Source organism: Passer domesticus, chromosome 20, assembly GCF_036417665.1.
Source record: "Passer domesticus isolate bPasDom1 chromosome 20, bPasDom1.hap1, whole genome shotgun sequence".
Classification (NCBI taxonomy): domain Eukaryota; kingdom Metazoa; phylum Chordata; class Aves; order Passeriformes; family Passeridae; genus Passer; species Passer domesticus.
The window spans coordinates 5023691-5045547 of record NC_087493.1 but is presented as its reverse complement, the minus strand read 5'-3'; the positions used below and the strand labels follow the sequence as shown (position 1 = coordinate 5045547).

Here is a 21857-nt window from a genome sequence, read left to right as displayed (position 1 = left end):
TTTGGGCACCATATTATGAAAAAGACATGAAGCTGTTAGAGAGTGTCCAAAGGGGGCCACGAGGATGATGCAGGCTCTTGAGGGGAAGCTGTGTGAGGAGTGGCTGAGGTCTCTTGGTTTGTTTGGCCTGGGGAAGAGGACACTAAAGAGGGACCTCACTGTGGTCTTCAACATCCTCATGAGGGGCAGGTTCTGAAGTCTTTGTTCTTATGACCAGGACTCAAGGAAACAGCTAGAGCTGTGTCAGGGAGAGGTCCAGGTTGAATATCCAAGGGTGGTTGTGTGCTGGAACAGGCTCCCCAGGGCTGTGGTCATAGTACCGAGCCTGTCTGAGTTCAAGAAATGTTTGGACAACCTTCCTGGGCACATGGTGGGATTCTTGGGCTGTCCTGCACAGATCTAGGAGCTGGATGGAGCATGGGGGACTCGATGATCCTAATGGGTCCATTCTAACTCAGCACATTCTGTGATTCTATGATTTGCCATGTGTAGAGACACAGGATATGCAGGACCTGCTCAACCCCTTGATTTTTGTGGATAGCTGTGATAGCAGAAACAGGGTTTGAAGCAGTTTGAAGTATTGGTATGGATTTTGAGTGGTAACAAATGAAATTTTTATATGCTTTTTATAGAGAAATATTGTACAATTAAAAATTGTTTCAACATAAATAAGAGGACTTCCTTACAGCTGGGGTTGACAGTAAAACATTCTGCTGCAGGTTGTGGAGCCTGTGCTTTGGCCCTGCTCTGAGATATTTGAGTTCAGATGTTAGTTGTTCATTGTTCATCTCTTACTCTCACATTGTTCAGATCCATTGTTTTACTTCACACTTATTTCTAATTATTATCATTAACATGGTGCCAAAAAATAATTATATATAATAACATGGAAGAGGAGAAGAGACTCAATAGCCAAATTACACTACAGAAAACACCACCTATCTTCTGCCACTGTTTTGGGTTTTTGTGGAGCAAGCAACAAGACTTCAGTGAGCTGAAGGGGGAATGCTGGTGCCTATTGGTGTGAGAAAGAAGCAGATTCACTCATAGCCACCAGACAGCTACAGCTTCAGCTGTGCCTTTGGAAGCCAGCAGCCAATAACAGCAGCATCCTGAGTGACAGGATGTGTCAGCTCCAGCACTAGTGAGTCTGAAGTCATTAGGGTGTCCTTGGGGGCTGGGTTGAAGCTCTGAAGACATTGTGTAATTTCTGTTCTTGGTTACAAAATGCTTCTTTTTGGAAGGCTTGAAAGCAGAACAAAATCTGGGAAAAGTGGTTTGTGATCTCAGCAGCTCTTTTGTTCTCTGGAGGCCTGTGTGCTTCAGCTCTGTATCTCATCTGCCCTTTGAAGGAATAGCCATGTTCCCTGGGGCTGCAGCCCTTGGTCTTCCTACAAAGTCAGTGACCGCACAGCATGGGGAGAGTCCCACACTTTGGGTGCTGACCCTGGCCCTCAAAGTAGAGAGGTATTTAAGCCTCCAAGGAGCAAATGGTTATATCCTAGACAAGCTAGGTTCTGACATTTTAAATATCAAGATACAGTTAAAGTGGTGCAGTTAAGTAAGATGTTGGTTAGGTCAAATGTTTTTGAGAAACAGGGATGAACAGAGCAGTATCTATGGGCTTGCAGGTCTTAGATCCATTCACTGAATGACTCATCTCACAGCTCCTACAAATTCCCCTTGAGAAAGGTCATCCCAGGTATTGTGCTAATAATACTTTATTTCCTGGGTGTGGGTGTGTCTGGGATTGGGCACCACAAACAGGCTGGCCTGAGAGTCACAGCAAGAGCCAAAACTCATCAGGGCTGAGCCTGAGTGCAGAAGCCCTGACTTTTGGGGCTGGTTTTAGAGTTTGATCTGTTAACTCAAAGCATCAGAGTGGGCCAGAGTAGGGGAGCTGAACTTCTCCAGGGATTAATATTAAGCCTTTGTTTAACAGTAAACAGCTGATGAAATCCACCTTTGGCTCTGGGTGCCATCTGTCAGGTACATCCAGGCCACCTCACAAGGGCAGGACAACCTTTGGCAGAGAACAGGAGAGAGTGCCCAGCTCTGACTGTCCACAGGTCGCTTGGTTTGTCTTGTTTTGTGTAATCCCCAGCAGTTTCTTCACAGAGGGGCTGCTGCTTTGACCAAAGGTAGATAGTCCTACTTCAGCAAGGAGCTGTGACCTCCTCAGGTTAGGCAGCTCCTCCTCAGCCAAGCAGCTGGGGAGAGCAGAGCAGCAGGACAAAGGTGTTCAGGCCAGAGGGAGATGGAGCCAGATCCTCGCACATGGGCACCACAGCCTCTAAACAAGCAGCCCGTGCCTGAGGCTGGTCTGTTTTACAGCTGCTCTGCTCACTGCAGAGCCGTGCCAGCCCTGCTGCTGGCAGGCTGCATCCTCTGCCACATCCTCCTTCCTACCCCCTCCCTTGCCAAGGCACTTCACTCCACCGTGACTGATCGAAGGCCCAGCTCCTGTTCAAATTTCCTTCTCTGTTAGGAAAGAGTGAGGATTGATAGGACCTTTTTGGCTCTGCCAAGGCCTATTATGTCCCAAATGTTTCCATGAAAAGACTCCCTTCTGACCACCCTGCCCCCTGACAGCCGTTCAATCCAGCCAACAAGCTTGATATCATTATCTACAAAAGGAGGCCAGCGAGCACCAGGGTCCTCACAGCCAAGTTTGGGAAATCAAAGGCAAAATCTCCCAGCAACAGAGAGCTGGTAGAGATCAGACTGCACCAGGGCTAGTGCAGACTGGTCTGGCAGCTTGCAGCCACTAGTTTTCCAAGCACATCAGAAAGGTGCTCGGCATGGTGCCAGCACTGGCTTTGTCAGGGCTGAGGCTGTGCCCTGGGAGCTGGCAGCCCCTCAGAGAGTGCCCTAGAGGCCACTGGAACAGTCATTAATTTGGACAGCCTTGTAAAGGTGTCTCTTTTCATCAGTGGCATGTCTAGATTAGCCACTTAGGCTCAGGGAAAACAGTGAAGTTTTTAGTCAGAGTGGGATTCACTCCAGGTCTCACCTGGGACTTTCCTTCTAATAACTCTGGTTTACATTCTCAAAATGGCGTGTGGCTGCTTTGTCACTTTTAGTTTGACATGGTGTTCGTCTGCTTTGCTTCCTGTCCAAAGATTTTCTTTGCCAACTTAAAATAGCTCTTCAGCAGTGAAAGCACTTACCGTAGTGAAGGCATCTGTAGAGATGATCTGGAAAGGTGACTGTCAGAAACATTGAGCATGGAGGGGGCTTGAGGAGGGGTGGCATATTCCTATGGTGCAATTGTGTTAGGAAATAGAGGAGTTCCTCCTTTTCAGTGCATTTTATCTCACAAACTGCATCTCTGGATTGCTTGATGTTCCAGATAGAAAGAGACATAAAAAATAGGCAAGAGAAATAATGATGCAGAGGGCAGGAAGGTGAAAGGAGCTGATGTAGCTGAAGCTTGGGTGGAGATGGAATGGTGGTGTGGATGATGGTGCCTGGACTCACCTCTCTGCAGCAGGGTGCTTTCCAGTCCCTGCGTGATTGCAGGGCAGTGTCACCAAAGCCTAGAGCAGGCCCTGTGTCCCTGGGGGTCTGCAGAGGGTGATGAATGCACAGGACAGAGTTGTGTATAACTTGGGGTTGTTAATTGTGGCACTCTCCCCTCCTATCCCAGTTTGATCCTGACAACACTGGCTACATCAGCACTGAGAAGTTCCGCTCCCTTCTGCAGAGGCACGGCTCGGAGCTGGACCCCCACAAGCTGGAGGTCCTGCTAGCCCTGGCAGACAGCAACTCTGAGGGGAGGATCTGCTACCAGGACTTCGTCAACCTGGTGAGTGCTCTGGCTGGCAGGGCTGGCAGTCCTTGGCTCTGCTTAAAACATGGGCTGTTGAAGGACAGTGTCTTTTTCCCTCCCTTTATTAACACCAGTGTTTGCTGCATCATATTGTGCATGGACTTGTTTCAGCAAAAGTCAAATTGCTTCTGATTTTTCCAGGGAAACAAATTTGCATGGGAAGGAATTGTGGGAACTGTAGTAATATCATGAAGCAATGGCTGCTGCTACTTTGGAAGTTTTTGCTCTCAGTATAAGTTGCTAGCTGCTATAATGAGCCATTTGTTTGCAAGCAGAGGTCTGTCAGTCTGGATGTCTCCTGTTTTATCTAGAGATTTCACCACTTCCAGACAAAAATATATAGATAAGGTTGTGTTGACATGCGAGGTGGAGTCATATTGCACTGCTGTAGGCATCAACAGCAACAGGGATAAAGTGTTTCTAGCTCATGTTCATTTTATCCCAGGTGAGGTGTCAGAGTGCATGAGTCATGATCTGGATGCCTCTCTATCTCTACTGAGTCAATTAGTGAAGGGATTGCTCTGTTTCTTGTCAAGGCAGTTTGTTGAGTCAACACAAATGTAGACATGTGTTGTCAGGTGCCCAGGATGGCTTACAAACGTTGTTTGCAAGATATCCTGGACATTGGCCATTCAGAGGTTTTGCCTTGTTCTTACTCTGTCATTGAACATCTGAATCCCAGATTTGATGCAATATTAATATAAGCCTGGGTGACAAAGTCATAGAGGAATGGAAGTTGGTGACATCTCTGAGGTTTCTGTGGAAAGCTGGATGTGTCCTTGTTGCTGAGTACAGTAATTTATATCTCTGTGTGTTCTGCAGACAATGTGGGGATTTGATCCCTTCATTTGTCATGGTCACTCATGCACGTGTCCTTGGTTTAGAAAGAGTCTTATATATGTCCTGTTTTCACATTAATCAGAAAAATATGATAACATGGCCCAGCTGTCAGGGACCCAGGTCATGACCTCCGTCAGGCTGTGGGCAGTGTCAAGGTGAAGTTACTTTGTTGGAATGACATAAATGTGCTCTGTCTAACCAGGCAGTCTTGTAAACCCTGTGTCTAGGTACACAGTAGAATAAATGCAGCAACTCTTTAACAGATTACACAATGTGAGGTTTTCCTCAGCTCCAGCATAACAAACAGTGTGGTCCTCCGTGCTCAGCAGAGTATTTATAGTAACAGCTGCTTGTTCCACAGTTGGGGATATTCAAAGTACTGTGCAAGTGTTCACTAATTGGGCTGCACAACCCTTAGGTAGCAGGAAGAGGCATCATCGAATTTCTTTTACAGAAATGATGGCCTAGGGCCAGCCAGCACATTGGCAACAGGCTCAGGAATAGAACTGGGCTTTTTTCTCTCTCCTCGCTCCACAGGGCTCGGGAGCAGCACACACTAATGAGAGGTAGGTGGGAGCTGAAATGCTTGGACATTCTCCTCCTTTGGGAATAGAGACTGTGCCAGCTCACACCCAGGTGATGTGGTTTCTGCAAAACAGCAAATTTCCTTCACTACTATTGAATGACTCCTATAAAGAAGCCATTGATTTCCCTGTCACCAGCCCCTCTCTCCTTGTCTGCATTTTTGCACTTTCTAATCAATAGGCAATGCAAATGCCAAAACATTAAACTACTTACAAATGACATCTCTCTTCTCACTTATCCTCTAGTTTCTATTGATTTCCAACATCCAAACTCTTTTTAGGGCTCCTTCTCTTTTCTCTGCCTTCTGAACTTTCTTTTGAACTTCCTGATGGAAAGAAGCAGCACAGTTTATACAGAATCACTGTGAAATTAGGGATTTCCTTCACCTCCTAGCTGTCAATCCTCGATGTGATGGCGTTTAAGTGCATGTTTGTGTGTGATGATCATGAGCCCTTTCTGCTCTATGCTCAGGTTAATTTGTCTGTTTTAGTAGCTTAGCAAGAACTGACCTGCTGCCAAAAATGATGGTGCTGGGTGTGGGGATGGAAAGGCTGACCTTTCACTAAACCAGAGGCTTCACAAGCAAGGCTTTCTTTATGTATGGTTTTCCCTTTCTCCGGCATCATTATGAGCACCAAGAACTCTGCCTGCTCTCTCAGGCACTGTGATCCCCAGCTACATGACTGCTATTGAGCAAAGCTATGTTATCCTCTGATGTCCAAAATGTTTTGTGAACTTCCAGATACATCAAAAATGTAATTATAGGACTTCTCACCTTAATAACAACATCCATATGTATGCCTGCTCTCAGCAAAGCAACTTAAATTGATGAATTTGAAAGTTTTAAAATGTGAGACTAGACCCCAGAAGGCGCTCAGGAAATAAATTGAGAAATTAATAAATTTAAGGAAGATGAAAACTCCGGTGTGATCTGCAAACAGAAAAGGCTCAAAAAGATCAGATAGGCAACTCATTCAACTCCTTGGAAATTAGTTCTCCTCTGTGTGTATGAAATTCAGCTCGTGTAGCTGTAAAACACAATGCTGCAATCATATCCATTTCTGTTTCTGCACTGTGGTTTGTAGTAATGGCAGAAAGCAGTTTCAGATGGGATTTCTTCTGCTGTGTCTGAGACAGTGCAGAGTAACAAAAGTGTTTCCTGTACAAGTGGAGACATCTTGTGCATCTCTGCTCTCTGGCTGCTTTGCAGCATTGTGGAAAGAGATGCACAGAGAAAATTCTGGCTATGAACAGCATGGGCCACAGGAGGAGATAATGAACCAAGGTGTTTAACTAACTTTTCAACTTTTAGAGAAGAGACAAGCCAAGAGTTAATTATACTTGATATGCTATTTGCTGGGGCTCTTGCTGAACAGTAGTTGCTGTTGGCAGTCCTGGATTACTTCAGGTAATATTCTGTGAACTGTAATAGAGCTTGCAGTAAGCAGTAAGCTCTAAGACAGAGTTCATGTGACTTGGGAAAAACAAAACACTGCTGCTTCCAACAGAAATATTTAGCTGTGACTTTGTAGTTACTTGAAGTTGATGTAACATCTCAGCAATGAGCAAAATATATTAACTAATTAAAAGCACATCCTTTATTTTCCAGGTCAAGAATCACCATCTACTTTGCTTTCCCTGGCCTTGCTGGTTTCTAGGGACAAGCTAATTCTACCTCATTTTTAATGTGAACAACACACAGTTTTGAAGCACTGTGTAACATGTTATTTGAACCACAATGTTAGTCTTGTCCTGCAAGCAATGTTCTTTCAAGTCACCTTGAAATTTGAAAGTGTTTTACTTTTTCTATTGGAAGTGCTGGAAGGCCTAAGCCTGCCACATTTAGTAGGAATCAGACAAAAACTTGAGCAGGGATAATTTATTTTGTCTCTCCTGCCTCTTTCTTTGAATCCCTCAAGTAAACCACTGCTTGATCAAACCAGATCAGAATGCTGATATTTGGTATTAAGGTTTTTTCCCTTTGTTACTATTTGGGAAAGTGCTACCAGGTTGGCTTAGAGGATGTGAACATCTGTGACAGATGAACTTAATGCTGAGATATGCATTTTGGGAAAAGCTGTCTCTACCCACATTAGCATTTTGTAGAAGTGTGGGCAGAGGGAAGGAAATAAATGTGAATCTTGAAAGCAAAATTGATTGGAGAGGTTGCATTTGTAAGTAAAGTGGGTTATAAAACTGGAGCTGGCAAAGGCTTTTAAAAAGCTTGTGCTAACTTCTGATTTAATGTTCTGTGTCTTGGAGGATCAGAGCTGGAGAGCTGAATGCATTGCCTGTCACAGAGCTGCATGTGTTTAAAAATAGCTCAAGACCAGTCTCAAAGATGCCAATACGTAATCGGCAGAAATCCATGTTTTTCAAAACCTTCTGAGTGAGGCTGAATAAAACCATAAGAAGGGTACTGTGCCCCACACAAGCCCTGAAATTTGAGATGGGGGAAATAATACATGACTTGGCTATTGATTATCTGAGGTAGCCACAGTACTACAGATATCCAAGGAACACAGAGAAATTGGTCTGCCAGTGGAGATGGACAACTTCTTTTGCAAGTTGCAGATTATCCCAGAGTAATTTAGAGTGCTATGTGTGCTAAACAAAAGCAGGGCCTTGTACTTCATCAAAGTTTGTCACTGTTCTACTCTTGACATCCTAAATGTTGACGTTTTTAGTGTTGAAGACGGGTTCAGATCAAAGTAGGAAAAGATTTTCCATTTGCACAGAGGTATCAAACCCAGCCCTTGAGCAGAGCTCTAGCACTAAGCCTTGGTTTGTTTTGCTTCGGGGATACCAAAGGGCAGGGGTGACAGGACCTGGGTGCCAGTCAGCTCAGCCTGGCTCCTCTGCAAGGGACATTTCTTTCTGCAGAATACCATTTTACAGGCAGGAAGGACAAAGGGAATGTGGTGTTCCCCACTGCTATCTTACTGTTTGCTGTACCCATCTGCTTGCAGCTTTAATATCATGCTCATTAAAGAAGTCCTAGATTGATTGCGTGAAGAGCAGTGGGGTGGGCTGCCCTGGGCTCCTGGAGCCATGATAATGTGCAGGCCAACAATGGGCCTAGTGTTCTTGCAGCTGATGATTAAATAGTTGGCTCATAAATACCAATATTATGTAATTCCAAAATCCAGTCAGCAAATTGTGACCATATGCGAGACTCTGTTTGGGAAGATTTGAATCTTCCAAAGTCAGTCTGAGGAACAAAACAGATTTCTCATCAAGAGCTGGTAAGGGCAGCAGTACTGACTTAATCCTCTGTCTCTCCTCATGCCCATCTCCTCCTAGCTTGACCCAAAGGCCTCTGGGGTCATGTGAGTAGGGCCAGGATTGCTGTGTTTGCTTGAGCCCTGGCAGTCAGCTGTGCTGTCTCTTTGGAGATCATCTCCTCCTTGGTGCCCTGGGCAGTGCTTGCAGGAGGGGACCAGCAGGATGCCTCCTTCCCAAGAGGCCTGATTTTAACAAGGGCTCAGTGCATCCACTCATCCACATCTTGAGGGATTGTGGGGGCTTTTCAGCACATCTGGCACACTCCTGACACTGTGTCCCTGCCTCATTGGGGTGTACAACCATGCCAAGGCTGCAGCATGCAGAGGGAACCTGGACCTTCTCTCCATATCCTCTGCTCTAAAGAGGGTCTGGCAAATATTTTCATGTGTCTTCCATGTTAGCTTCTGTGTGGGATGTGAAAGGTCCTGTGATTTATCCTCCTCTCTGGAAGGAGGAAGGCAGAGCTTTCTGCTGGACAGTAGTCCAGTTTCCCACCTCCTCACAAGAGCCAGTGGAGGCTTTGGTCATCTGAGCTATGACTTACAGTGATCCTGCAATATTTTGCTCTTAAATCTAAGAAGACGTTTCCCTGTTTTTTTTTTTTGTTTTTTTTTAGTACATTGAGGAACACCTTCAGAAACGTCATGGTGATGAATTTGCAGTGCCCTGGCTGTTTTCTGGGCTCCATGGGCAGCACAAGCATTATTGCAGAGAGGACACTGGACTGTGCTGAGTTCAGGTGACTGAACTGAGCCAGTCCTTTGTAACAGTACAGACAAGTCCAGGGGTGCCTCCCTTAGGATCCTCTGCTCAACAGATGCAAGGAAATCTTTGTTAGGATCTTAACCATGGACATCAGCAGCCCTTGGAGTTTCCTGCCCATCTCCCTTGGCAATCTCTGCCCTGATGAGGTGATCATCTACTGAGGGTGGCCAGCACTTCTCGATGCTGAGCTGAAATGATGATTTTCCTTGACTCTGGAAATTATTATCTTTTCCACTGAAGTGCTGCAGCAGGGAAAAGCACTGAGTGTTTTGTGGTAGGCAGGAAAATCCCATTTATCACTGTAATTGGAATAATCACATCAGCAGCTCTAGTCAACTGTCTGGTATCTTCAGGCAATTTTATAGTTTCAGTCTGAATTTATTCTTCTCCATAAGAGGGGCAAAGCCAGAGAGAAAAGTATGAACTTTGTGAGGGAGCACATGCAGAGCATCTCTGAAAGGCTGTTCTGAACTAACCTGGAATGAAGCTTTCTTCTGTGGACACAGAGAGGTCATTAGGTGGCTGAAAGTGTCTTTGAAACAGAGGTACATCTCTTACCTAGCAAAAGGCATCTCACACATGCTAAGCAAAGCCTTGTGCCTGTTGGATGTCTCTCTATGAAAATATTATCTTTCACTATGAGCAGGCTTTCTTAACGCAACACAGGACCACAACAATTTTTTCCCCCTCATCTTCTCTAGTTTTAGATATAGGCCATTGGATGATAGACATGAGAAGACTGAGAGAGAGATTTTGTGGCCTTTTTTTTTCTTCTTTGTTTTTCTGCTTTTTTTACAAGAAATGTTCTATTACAAGTGTTTTCTGAAGAGAGAGCAAAGGAGAAATACCAGAATGGAGAGAGTTGTTAGGGTAAAACATCTCACTGAAACAACGCAAAGAGAACAACAACAGCTTTTTCATCAGTTTAAAAAAAAAAAAAAGAACATCAACTGGCGGTCAGTGCTCCTGTGTGTGTGAGGGACAGGCTACAAATGAAGGCTAAGGAGGGACAGGCAGAACGGGTCACAGTGCCATCACCTCAGATGGCCCCTTGCCTTCCTCCAGTGATTAACAGGAGGTGGCTCCCTGCAGTGATTACTGTATTTAAGCAGCTTGGTCCAGCTTGGAGCAATTCCCTGACTGCCTGGGCACTGAGAGCATAACCTCTGGGCTTTGCTAGCTTTGGGATATCAGCTGAAACCAGCAGCATCCAAGACAACTGGAAGCCAATGCTGTTGAGTGTCATCTCTTGCTTGGTTCTGGGAGGCTGGATGTGCCGGTGGTTTGAGAGCAGTTAGCAGCTCTCTCAGAGGAAGGACAAGGCTGTTGTGTTTGCTTTGCTGCCTGTTACAGGGGAAGGTCCCCCTGCAGCAGCCTGTGTACACAGCGAGGCTTTGGAGCTCCCTGCCAAAGATTCAGCCAGACAGTGGCTCTAATGCAGCAGGTTTGTTTGATATCAGGGCTAATTAACAATTATACAAATCTTGGAGCAAGCTCTTTCAGACCTGGTTTGTTCCCCCACCCCCAGAAGGCTAAGCATGCTAAGCATAAGATTCCATCTGCCTAATTTGCAAATGCAATTGCTTTAATTATGCATCAAAACTGGTAAAGTGTATGCTCAAAAAGATAGCTAAATCTATGCATGTGAGGGGATAATGCATATACAAATTAGCTGTAAGCCTGTGCCATCTCAGAGCCTGCCCCCTCTGAGGATAACTTATAAAAGAAGCCTTGTAAAGACTTGCAAGCTTACAGGAGCTAAGACAGCCTGTACAGCCGATTAATTTGTTGTTTGTTGCTGTTGCTCAGACAGTTTTGTTTTACACAAAGAGATCATTTTCTTTGCCCAGAGCTAACTCCTGCCACAAGGGCTAGATGTGCTGTGAAAGTGCCTGCTGCTACATTTGAGAAATTTCCTGCCCCAAGACTGCAGGGAAGTTTGATAGAGCAGGGGGATCAGAGGGAAGGAGGACACAGGAATATGGATTGTGATAACTGATGGTGAAGAGGGTGCATGGAAGGCTGGAGAATGGGCCATAGAGCTCAGTCAGGTGCATCAGCAGCTCTGCCTTGCCAGAGTTCTGCCCTGACCTCATTTATTGGCATCATAATGGCAGGCCATAGTGCTCGTTTTCCTTGCACCCCAAGTTTTCAGTGCACCCTGTCATTGCCCGGAGACTTGGTTCCTAAAGCTCAGCCTGGTGGTGGCTTTCCTGCCTGCCTGCGACTGGTGCTGCCAAACTGGCACTATTTCCCTGATGATTGTAGCTATGTACTCATGGTTTCTTCTGTTCCTTTTCCCCCAGATGAGCAACAAAAGGTCCAACAGTTTCCGCCAGGCCATCCTGCAGGGGAACAGGCGGCTGTGCAGCAAGGCCCTGCTGGAGGAGACGGGGCTGAGCCTGTCGCAGAGGCTGATCCGGCACGTGGCGTACGAGACGCTCCCGCGGGAGATCGACCGCAAGTGGTACTACGACAGCTACACCTGCTGCCCCCCGCCCTGGTTCATGATCACCATCACTATCGTGGAGGCAAGTACCTCCCTGGCAGCCTCCCACACTGCCAAAGGCTCTGCTGGGACACAGGGCTTGGAGAGGGACTCGTTCAGGCCTGGACGAGGACAGACGTGAAGCTTTGGTTGCCTGTTGGAGCGTGTTTAAGTGGAGACTGCGATCCTGTCATTGGAACAATTCCTATATGGGACTACACAGTTTGGGAAATGGGAGCAAAACTGTTTGAGGAGTGAAAACAGCACAGTTCTAGAGAAATGGATAAGTCAATAGAATTAGAAATTTCTATATGGCTACCTCTGTTCTGTGAGTGGAGAGAAAAAGGAGGGGAGAGAACCTCTGGGTTAAATATTCTGACCTGCTCATGTGTTGCCCAAATGAGATCTTTGCACATTTGCTGAGTAATGTGCTCAAGAAAGTACAGAGTAGGACATGACACTGATAGTAAGGTGCTGACTGGGAGCAGGTTCCTCTGACTCAGGGGCTGGTGTGTTACAGAAGGCCACAAATATAGTTATATCAATGTGTTGTAGGTTACTCCAAACAGGGAATTTTCATACTGTGTGAAGCTGTCAAATGGGAGAAAAGTTTTTTATGTTACTTTTTTCTCCATTATTTTAGGTAAAAGGTACTTTTTGGTGAGAAAAGCCATTTGCTAAACAGTGAATATCTCTGCTCTTCTAGGTTGCCTTTTTTCTTTATAATGGAGTGGTCTTAGACAGATTTGTGCTGCAAGTCAGCCACCCCTTGTACCTGAAGAATGCATTACTGTACCACCCCCAGCTTCGGGCCCAGGCGTGGAGGTACCTGACCTACATATTCATGCATGCAGGGTGAGTACTTACAAACAGTTCAGGTTCCCCAGAGAGATAGAGAAAGTGACAGAATCAGCTCAGAATTAAATTTTAAAAACTCCATTATAAATTGTGTGTAAAAATATGAAGATGTTGTGGACTGTTGGGCAATGAGGTGCAAACCTTCACAGTTCTCTGAAGGGACAAGGCAACAAAAGGAACTTATTAGATGCTGCTCTTGGTTGGGACCACACTTGCTTCTTACTGTGCACTTCCTAAAACCAGGTCAAAGCCCAGTGTTCCACTAAAGGAGCAGGTGGTAGAAAAAGTCTGCAAATATGTTGGACTGGTATTTAAAAATACAGGGTTTTGGAAAAGTCAGTTAAATTCCCTGTGTCTGAGATATGGCATCACTCAGTAATGTTGGTCCCTTCTGTAGGGACTGAGCTAATGCCTAGAAGGCTGTGCCAAGCCTGAACTCCCACTTTGTGCACACTGGGCAAACACTAATGTTCCTGAAGAGTTGACAGTCTTGAGTGATCAGATGGACACAGAAGGGTGTCCATACAAAATGGAGATGCACAATAAAATGAATCCTCCTTCATCCCATGGGAGGTATGTAACAGACTTTGGAAGAATATACAAGGTGTGGGGACTCTAACTCTGTTCTTCTCAGCTGTGCTAGTCCTCACAAAATTTAAATAGACTTAATTGTGTGATGTTTGTGATGCCATGGTGATGAGTAAGTGTCACTGGAAAGTTCATCCCTGTACAAAACATTCTACCCCCTCTGAGCAGTTCCTCAGATCATTATCTTCACACATTCCTGGCAGATAATTGCAATTTTCTTTAATTCTGTCATTGAAAAATGACAGCAACAAGCCTTTCAGCAGTAGTGTAGAGTTTGAAACTGCATAAGGACCCTTTGTTCTTAAATAGAAAGCCTATATTTCCATCAGTCAATGTTCTTCTATGAAAGGCCTGAAATATCAAGTTGATCTTTGCCTTTTTTCCACATCTCTGATGGAAGACATACTGATGTCTCTTCCCTGCCATGGAATAACTTCCTTGGTGTGTAATTGCCCTGGAGCACAAGATGTGCCCCAAATCCCTGGATAAAAACAGACTCTGCCCAAGGGAAGAGTAGGGAAAAGTTTTTAGAAGAAACTCCTGAATGTGGCAACCTCTGTCCTCTGCATGCTGAATCCCTCCAAAGAGCCCATATCACATAGATTTCATCCTGCAACTGGGGACAACTGGGCTTAGACATGAGGCTGGTTACCTAAAATGAGAAGTGGAAATTTCCATCACTGAAAATATGGGGAAAATGGGGCTTGTAAAAGAAAGAAACACTTGATTTAAACTAATGTTAGTTAATTTGTATTTGGGCTTTCTTTTGGTGGGGGTGGTGTTTTACCGTATTGCATCTATAACTACAGATTGCTCTAGGATACATGGGAGGAGAAACACCTGCAAAAGGACAATTTTCCAGCATTAAATGCCTTTCTGTGGCATGCTTTCCTAACCTGTGCCAGGTCACCCTTGTGGCAGGCAGTTCCCTGGCATTCTTCACACTCACTGGCCAAAAAATCCCTCAGGTTTATTTCACCCCTGGCTGACTCAGAGTGGAACAATGGAAGGTGGTGAGCAGGGGACTTGTCATGATGGATTCCAAGTCCTTTAGTTACACAGCCTTTAAAACAATGGAGAGTCCCGCTGGAACAATAAACCTTGTGATTTATCTGCAGTATCTGGAGTTAAGCTAAATGTTCCTTTATTTCTAACTTCTCTGTATTAAGTTCCTTTCTTGTAAGGAAAACAGATAAATCTTGGGAAGGTAATACTGGTTTTTAGTGGACGCCCATCATTCTCCTCTCTTTTCAAATGAGCTGGTAACACAATGCCATGGATCTATTGTTACCCTGCTTCCAGCTGAGACTTTTAAATGGTAATGTGGACTGCTCCTTAATTTAGTGCACTCAGTCTTTTTTTGAAGAGCAAGTGGCAGCCAGAAGGTGTTTGGGAAGGCAGCAGTTGCTAAGGTTTGGCTGGCTGTGCTTCTAGAAAGATTCCAAAAATGTACAGGCTGTGTGTTGGTTCTGATGGAGGGAGCTTTGTCAAGGGCTGAAAAGGCAAAGTTGTAAATTCTGCCCTTCTGTTTTTATGGAAAGCAGACGTTGATATCTGAAGCCCACACATTTGTATCACTGCCATAACTAATGACTTGCATTGATGCTTAGTCCCATTTGTTTGGTCCCAGGGAAGGAGAAAGTCCTTAATAAATCAATGAAATTGTCATTTCAAGAATGACACATTCAGCACTGGCAAAGGGTAATTATATTTTATGGGTACTTATTGACTCTGGTGCCTTCAAAGCTCTTAGTGTGATGGGGAAGAGAAGTGAATGGGATTGCTCCTGGGAAGTCTTCTAAGAACAGCTGTGAATCAGAGCAGTCACTTCAGAGTCCAGGATAAACTTTGCTGAGCTCTTACAAAAGCTTCCTTTGAAAAATAAGACCCAGTTCTTTGTGTGGAAATGTCAGGTGCCACCTCATGATGTTGACTGTGTGCCAGCCAAAGCTTCTTCCCTCCCCTCTGTGAAAGGGCATTGGATGTTTGGACTCATCTCAGTGATCTGGGTTTGACCTTTGCTGGTTTTTCCTAATTTAATTCCCTGTGTTCTGTGAGCATGTGGGATCAGAGCAAGTGCTGACCATGCCCAGTGGTTTCAAAGGGCTTGAGGAAGGCAATGAAAGAACTCAGTTACATGCAGCAGTTTCCCATGATGAAAAATTGCAGTGCTGAGTGTATTGTGCAGGAGGGAAATTCATCTTTGGAGAGAAATTCAATGGAAACAAACTTATTAAGATATCAGGAGAGGATTGTTTTCTGCAGTATCATTTCTGGCAGTCCAACTTTAAATTCTCATTTATGAGACTGTTCTGTCATTACTGACTCTCACCATCAGTGTTTTTCTCTGCTGTATATGGGAAATTGCTATGGTAACGTGAAAAAGATCAAAACAGTGGAAATGCATATAACTTAAAGCAAAGTTTGCTGGTGCCTGCCTGTGAGCAACCCTTTTTTTGTATAAAATAGGATGTATATTTTCAAGGCATTAGGTACTTTGCTCTCTTTTCCCCAAAAGATGCTGGCCTTCTGAGTTAAGGGTACCACTGTGTCATTTAGATCCATCTGTTTTGTAAGCAAGTTCTCTTCATACAAAAAGCAGGATACCCTTGGCTCCAGTGGGATGTCACCATTCAGTGAGGTCACAGTCCTGTGAGCCCAGGGTAAATCTCAGACACTAGCAGAGTGTTGAGGATCCTGTTCAGGGCCTGGTGCTGGTATTTCCTCACTGGAAGACCCTACAGATGAATGTCTGTATAGAGCTTTGAAAAGTGGCAGGTCAGGTTTGTAAGCAGCATTGATTAAAGCAACAGAGAACTTGCATTGAAGCTGTTGATTCAGCTCAGGGGAAATCTGCTGCACTGGAGTCTCTGCCCAAGGTACACATGTGAGCTGTCACACTGCCTGCAGGCTGCAGGTGGTCCTGCACAGCGAGACAGTGGGGCTTTCTGCAGGAGTTCCCTCAGCCCAGCTTTCTCCTGGGTGTTCAACAGGACTTTTGGAGTTTTGCTATTGACTGTAATGGGAACAAGGGTGAGTGAAGTGAGAGCATCGGTGAGTACAGCTGGGTACCTGAGCAGAGATCAAAATGCCCTCTGCTTCCCATTCTGACCAGAGGGAAAATGGTGTATGCTGTAAAGCAGCATTATGGCAGCAGGAATGGCAGTTCTCCTGGGACTTCTACATTCACCTCGTTCTTAACAGCCCCTTCCCATCATGGCAGTGTGATGTGTGCAGGGAAAAGTGGAATCACTAGGAGGGGAGAAGAGAGGAGGAGGTCACATTTCTGGCTTCTGTTCCAGGCTCTGCTTCCATATTGCTTTTTTTTTTTTTTTTTTTTTTTTTTTTTTTTTTTTTGACAAGTAATTTAACTTTTTCCAGCAAGGAAAAAGGAAAAAGAAGTCTAAGAATTAAACGTTGTACGAGGTCTTTAGCTGAAAGGACCTATGTGGATATGGAAAAGATAAAAGCAGCAAGGAAGGAAGAAACATTGTAACTCTGGGTCTGATTTTTTCTGGAATCGCTGTTTTCCCCAGTGTTAATCTACTTATGTGAATCAGGTGCTATTTGATTTTCTTTCCAAGATATCTGTGTCTCAGTGGTAGAGAAAGGAGATGAAGAGTTGGAAAAGAGGACAACTGTTGTTTTTCCTTGCTGCAGGATAGAACACCTTGGGCTCAATGTTGTCCTGCAGCTCTTGGTTGGGGTTCCTCTGGAAATGGTGCACGGAGCTGCGAGGATCAGTTTTGTGTACGTTGCAGGAGTTGTGGCAGGTAGGTGACACCTCTGCATGCCCCACGTGGAGAAGCAGTGAAAATGGTCTGTGCTGGCTTTTGAGTTGGAGAAATGTCATGTGATATTTGGGATTAGGAGAGGACCATTCACTGATCTTCTGTGCATTGGAATCCTTTGTGGGGCTGGACATAGAAAATATGGTACAACTTGACATCTATTTCTACGTAGCCATAGGCTCTGTGTTTAGGAGACCTGCTAAAAATGCACCAACTACCTGTTATTTTAAAATAGCCTTGCTTTAGATGATCTTCTTGAATGTGGAGTCATGCTGGTCCTGTGGCAGTTCTTCCTACATTTGTCCTGTCTTTCACCTTTCTACAGCCTAAGTAAGCAAGAAGTATTTGGTTATAGATTGTGAGCAGTGCACAGAAATCTGGAAAATTCATTTCATCATTAACCCATGGGGCCTGATTGATTTTTAGTTTGTGCTGAATTGCTTTTATTTATGTTTGGAATTTCCAGCAGTTTGGAGGTGATGAAAGCTGACAATAGATCAACATCTAGTTAAAACAGAAGGAGGGTGTGAAAACAACCAAGAACTTTATAGTGGAACTCAGACAGTGATTGACTGCCTTTGTTCAAGATTTATAGTTTTTGTTTGGTTTTTTCCAGCCACATAATTACTTTTTTCCATAATAAGCAGATAAACCCTTTATAGAATGGGCTGCATTGGGTACTAATAAATCCTTCATTCCAGGAGACAGTCTGTGGGAAGAATAATTGGGCTAGGGCACAGGATGAGGCATGGTATAAACACCAACAGTATTTAATGCAAAGAAAGGAGTTAGCAGAGCATCTCCACTCTCCCCTGACTGTTACTTTAACAAACACTAACAAAAGTGGTGTCCAGTTTGCAACTTCCCAGATATAGCTTTTCTACACAGATACAGCTACCAAACCCCAGTTTCACTGGTATCTTAGCCAGTTATGAAACATCTTTTATTCTTTGTCACGTGCCAGGAGAGAGGAAAAGGGGTATATTCATGCTGACGTAATATAAAGATAACTCAGCTGCTAAATAATCAGGAATAGACAAAATGTAGTAAAATGTAAAATGTAGTTAGGCCACAACTTTTATGGTTCTTTCTCATTTGTCTGGCTTTACTAAGAAGACACATTAAGAATGGAAATTGAGGCGCTCAGTGCAGTGCCTGAGGACTTAACTGCAAGTTCTTATTACTCCTTCCTTTATTTCTCATTAACTTTTTCCTTAATGGCAGTGTTTAAGAGCTGAGAAGTCTCAGGGCCACACAAGGAAGGAGGGAACTATCAGCAGAGTTGGTTGGTGGAAGCTCAGCACTTTCTTGACCTGGAATCAGTTGGGCAATTAGCAAAGAAGTTCATTAGGTTCTGCGCTACCAAGGATTCTCTCAAGATTTGCCAATATGTCTTTTTCCCATTCACAATCATCACAAAGATCATTATCCCTTCCTTGTGCCAGCAAATCTGCCTTTCCTTCTATCGCTTAAATTATTCTTAAAGTCAGCAAGGAAAGGAGCTTTGAGCAGATCCAAGCCTCCAACTGGGATAAGAAGAAGCAATGTCTGTGTTTGGCTGTATTCTTATTAGTGGTGCCTTTATGTACTTGACCTGTCATTTTGCAGGCATCCATCCAGGTTACTTTTGACTAGTTTTACTCTGAGTTTTACAGGTAATAGGCTGTGCTGTGAGCAGAGGCCTGTGCTGAGTTACAAGTCCCTAGCTCCTTCCCCCTGTGCTAATATTTTTCTTGCCAACATGGGAGCTACTTCTGTTTTATCTTCAGGAGAAACAAACACAGACATTTGTCTGTCTCCTGCTCCCTTATTCTTTCAATCAGGGAATAAATGCCTTTTTGCAGGACAAGTTTAAAGACACATTGCTGCCTTGCTTGGCTGCTTTTAAAGTAGGTGCAGAGGAATCAATCAGTCACTGCCTTGACAGGACTGAGTTGGCTTCACGAGTCAATCCATTTCCCCCTCCTTCTCTTTCTGTGTTCCTGACCTGCAGCAATTAGCACAACCAGGCCATAGCAGGGATGTAGGGTAGGAGAGAGTGTGTTTGTTTGGTGGGCAATTGTCACAAAGCCTTGTTGTTTCCCCCAGGGTCCCTGGCAGTGTCAGTGGCTGACATGAGGGCGCCGGTGGTGGGCTCCTCTGGAGGTGTGTATGCTCTTGTCTCTGCTCACCTGGCCAATATTGTGATGGTGAGTACCAGAGTGACTGTCTGACCTCAGAGTGAGCCACATCTGGTGGCCCAAAGGGGCTGGAAGTAAGGCCTTACCCAGCCATTGGTCATTCAGAGCTTGCCCCAGCTAAGAGTCTTGTCTCAGTGGTATGGTTCTGGAATGGAAAAATTACCTTGAATTTGGTGGCTTGGTACCCTGATGGCTGACAGTTTGCCAGGACGACCTAAAGTTGTTGGTAATCCAAGATTTATCAGTGTTCTCCAGGCTATCAACTCTCCATGCAATGGCTGACAAATGTTTGAAAAGCAGACTGGCTCTGCAGAAGTGGCAGACCTGTTCCTGTCTGGATGTGCTATGTAATTTTAGTAGGTATCTAAGGAAATTTAGCATTCAGTGGATTCATGTGCAGAATATTCCTTATTTCCATTTGTAACACCCAGACTGTAGCTGAACCCTGGGTGATCTAATGATGCATCTTTTTGCTGTTTCACCTCATGAAATACTTTACAAAGGTGAGCAAATACCAGCACTGTCCTTCTTCTAAGGTTGGAAACCGGAGTTCATCTCCAGCCCTCAGCTGGGTGGTAGCAAAGCCCAGCACAGCTGCCCGGGGGGCTCCTCAGCTGACACTGGGCAAAAAAGGCTTTGCTGATAGAAGATTCGTGTGTAGTGGCATGTCTGTCCTGTACCAGCAATATCAGAGCAGAGTAACCATAAAAATGAGGATAATGCTCCTCCCCTGGGTCTGAGTGGGATGATAATGTGAGGTGGCTGCAGTAGAGACAGAAGATCTGTTACATGGGTGCTGGAGGATGTGTGTGTGTGTGGTGGTGTTGGAACCAAGCCTGAAAGAAAACCTTGTACTTGATGCTTGTCTGCAGTAAAGTCAGCAGCTCCAGCTGTGACCCACAGTGGTGCTGCTCCAGACAGCTGGGTAACAGCTGGGGAGTGAGAGATACCCTGAGCAGAATTGGTCTGCTTCACCCTCTTCAAGCTTTTCAGAGCATGAACGAGCCGAGGCTGCTGTCCAAATTAGACAGAGAGGTTGGAGCAGAGGAGAGGGGCTAGCCCTATAGCACAGGGTTTCTGCTGGGAATTGCATCCCTGCATTCAGTTCTTTTCAGTGTGATTAGTGTTCCCTGCTGCTGTGCCAAGGGAAGCAGGAGGGAGCTTCCTCTCTCTCTCAGGGTGGTAATGCAGACACAGGGATATTTAAAACCACAATTCACAGGGTTAGAGGGGGGCATTGGAGGAAATATTTGCCTGCTTTAGAGGAACAGGCTGTTCCAGAGGCGTGTGGAGAGTCTTCAGCAGTTACCCTCCCTGACTTCTTGGAACATCACAAAGTGATCTGTCATTTCACTACTCATTGGCCTCCACCAAATCTATTTAGCAATTGCTACCTTAGCATCTTTATTTCTCCATTATCCACTGCCTCTCTTCTCATCTGAAATGATTTTTGCTGCCTTTCCAGTTCTGGTGGAGGGATGTTTTTGCTTTCCTTTCCCCCCTTGTCTCTCTGTGCTGCCTTGTTATCTAGATGCTCCTGCACACTGAAAGATGTGCTGGCTGTCTGTGGCAAAGCTCAGTCTGGCACAGCTGGGGACAGCAGGGACTGTGGCAGGGAGGGTCTCTGGAATCTTCTGTTCCCTTGTGCCTCCTGGTAACCAAAGGAAATGGAAACATTCCTCCTTGGAAAAAGAAATATTATTGGAATTAAATACATAAAATAACCAACAGGGGGAAGCAATAAAGCATGTCACCCCAAGGAAAAGAGTGAGGGGAGGGATTCAAAGCAGCTGCATGGAAATGAAAAGTGAAGGAGGCAGCACAGTATTCATCAGCATGAGCTCAGAGCTTTCTGCCTGGGTTAGATCTCTCTGTGGAGAGAGAAAATCAGTTACTTGTTTTGTGGAGGTTGCATTTTTTGCCATCCCAAGTGCCATTAGAGATAGTCTGAAGAGTTTACAAGCATTCTTTTTATTTCTTCAGTGTGACAAGTAGGCAGCTTTTCACAAGAAACCTGAATATCTTGGTATCTCAGTCTGCCTTCAATAGGCAAATTTTCATTTAGTCACATAATAATAATAATAAAAAAATAATGTTGTCTAATAAAGTAATAATGTTGTCATACATCTGAGTTTCTCAAAACATGATTTCTTTTCCTGCTTTAAAATTATGTGCAAGTGGAAAAGGAGGACTTTTAATATTTCTCCATGGTGTCTGATTATCATTCAGAGATTTTTATTCCGCTATATTGATTAATAACCAAGCCTGAAGACAGAGGAGACTAAGTTCAGGTTTCCTTGATATGCTTTTATTGAAGTCTTTATTGTTTCTCTATGCTCTGCCAAAGATCTGAGCTGCAGAATTTCAGGGAGCCCGAGGCACAGAAAGTAGCATTGAAAAAACACAGTAGGGCTTGAATGCACTGAGAAGTTGCCTGACAAGTGACAGATTTAAATGTAATATCCCTTCAGGTTTGTGTGCAGCATGACTTTGTTTTCCTTGTGTCTTTTGCAGAACTGGTCAGGAATGAAGTGCCAATTCAAACTGCTGCGCATGGCTGTTGCCTTGATCTGTAGTAAGTACCACACAGTGCTTGGCACACCAGCAGCCAGTCCTGTTTTGTTTGTCCTTGTCATAATACTTCA

General features: G+C 44.7%; 1 protein-coding gene across 12 annotated transcripts in view; it reads left to right on the top strand.

Annotated features, from left to right (window-relative positions):
* The window catches only part of RHBDL3 (rhomboid like 3), a 62356-nt gene that overhangs the window by 34155 nt on the left and 6344 nt on the right, over window positions 1-21857 (top strand). For all 12 annotated transcript variants that reach the window (XR_010349596.1, XM_064395293.1, XM_064395290.1 and 9 more), the window contains 6 exons: window positions 3650-3808; window positions 11614-11838; window positions 12502-12650; window positions 16902-17014; window positions 19121-19221; window positions 21727-21787. Coding sequence is in view for 11 of the 12 variants with exons in the window: in XM_064395293.1 (XP_064251363.1) it covers window positions 3650-3808; window positions 11614-11838; window positions 12502-12650; window positions 16902-17014; window positions 19121-19221; window positions 21727-21787 (808 nt within the window). In the remaining variant the exon portion in view is untranslated. The remainder of the gene's footprint in view (window positions 1-3649; window positions 3809-11613; window positions 11839-12501; window positions 12651-16901; window positions 17015-19120; window positions 19222-21726; window positions 21788-21857) is intronic.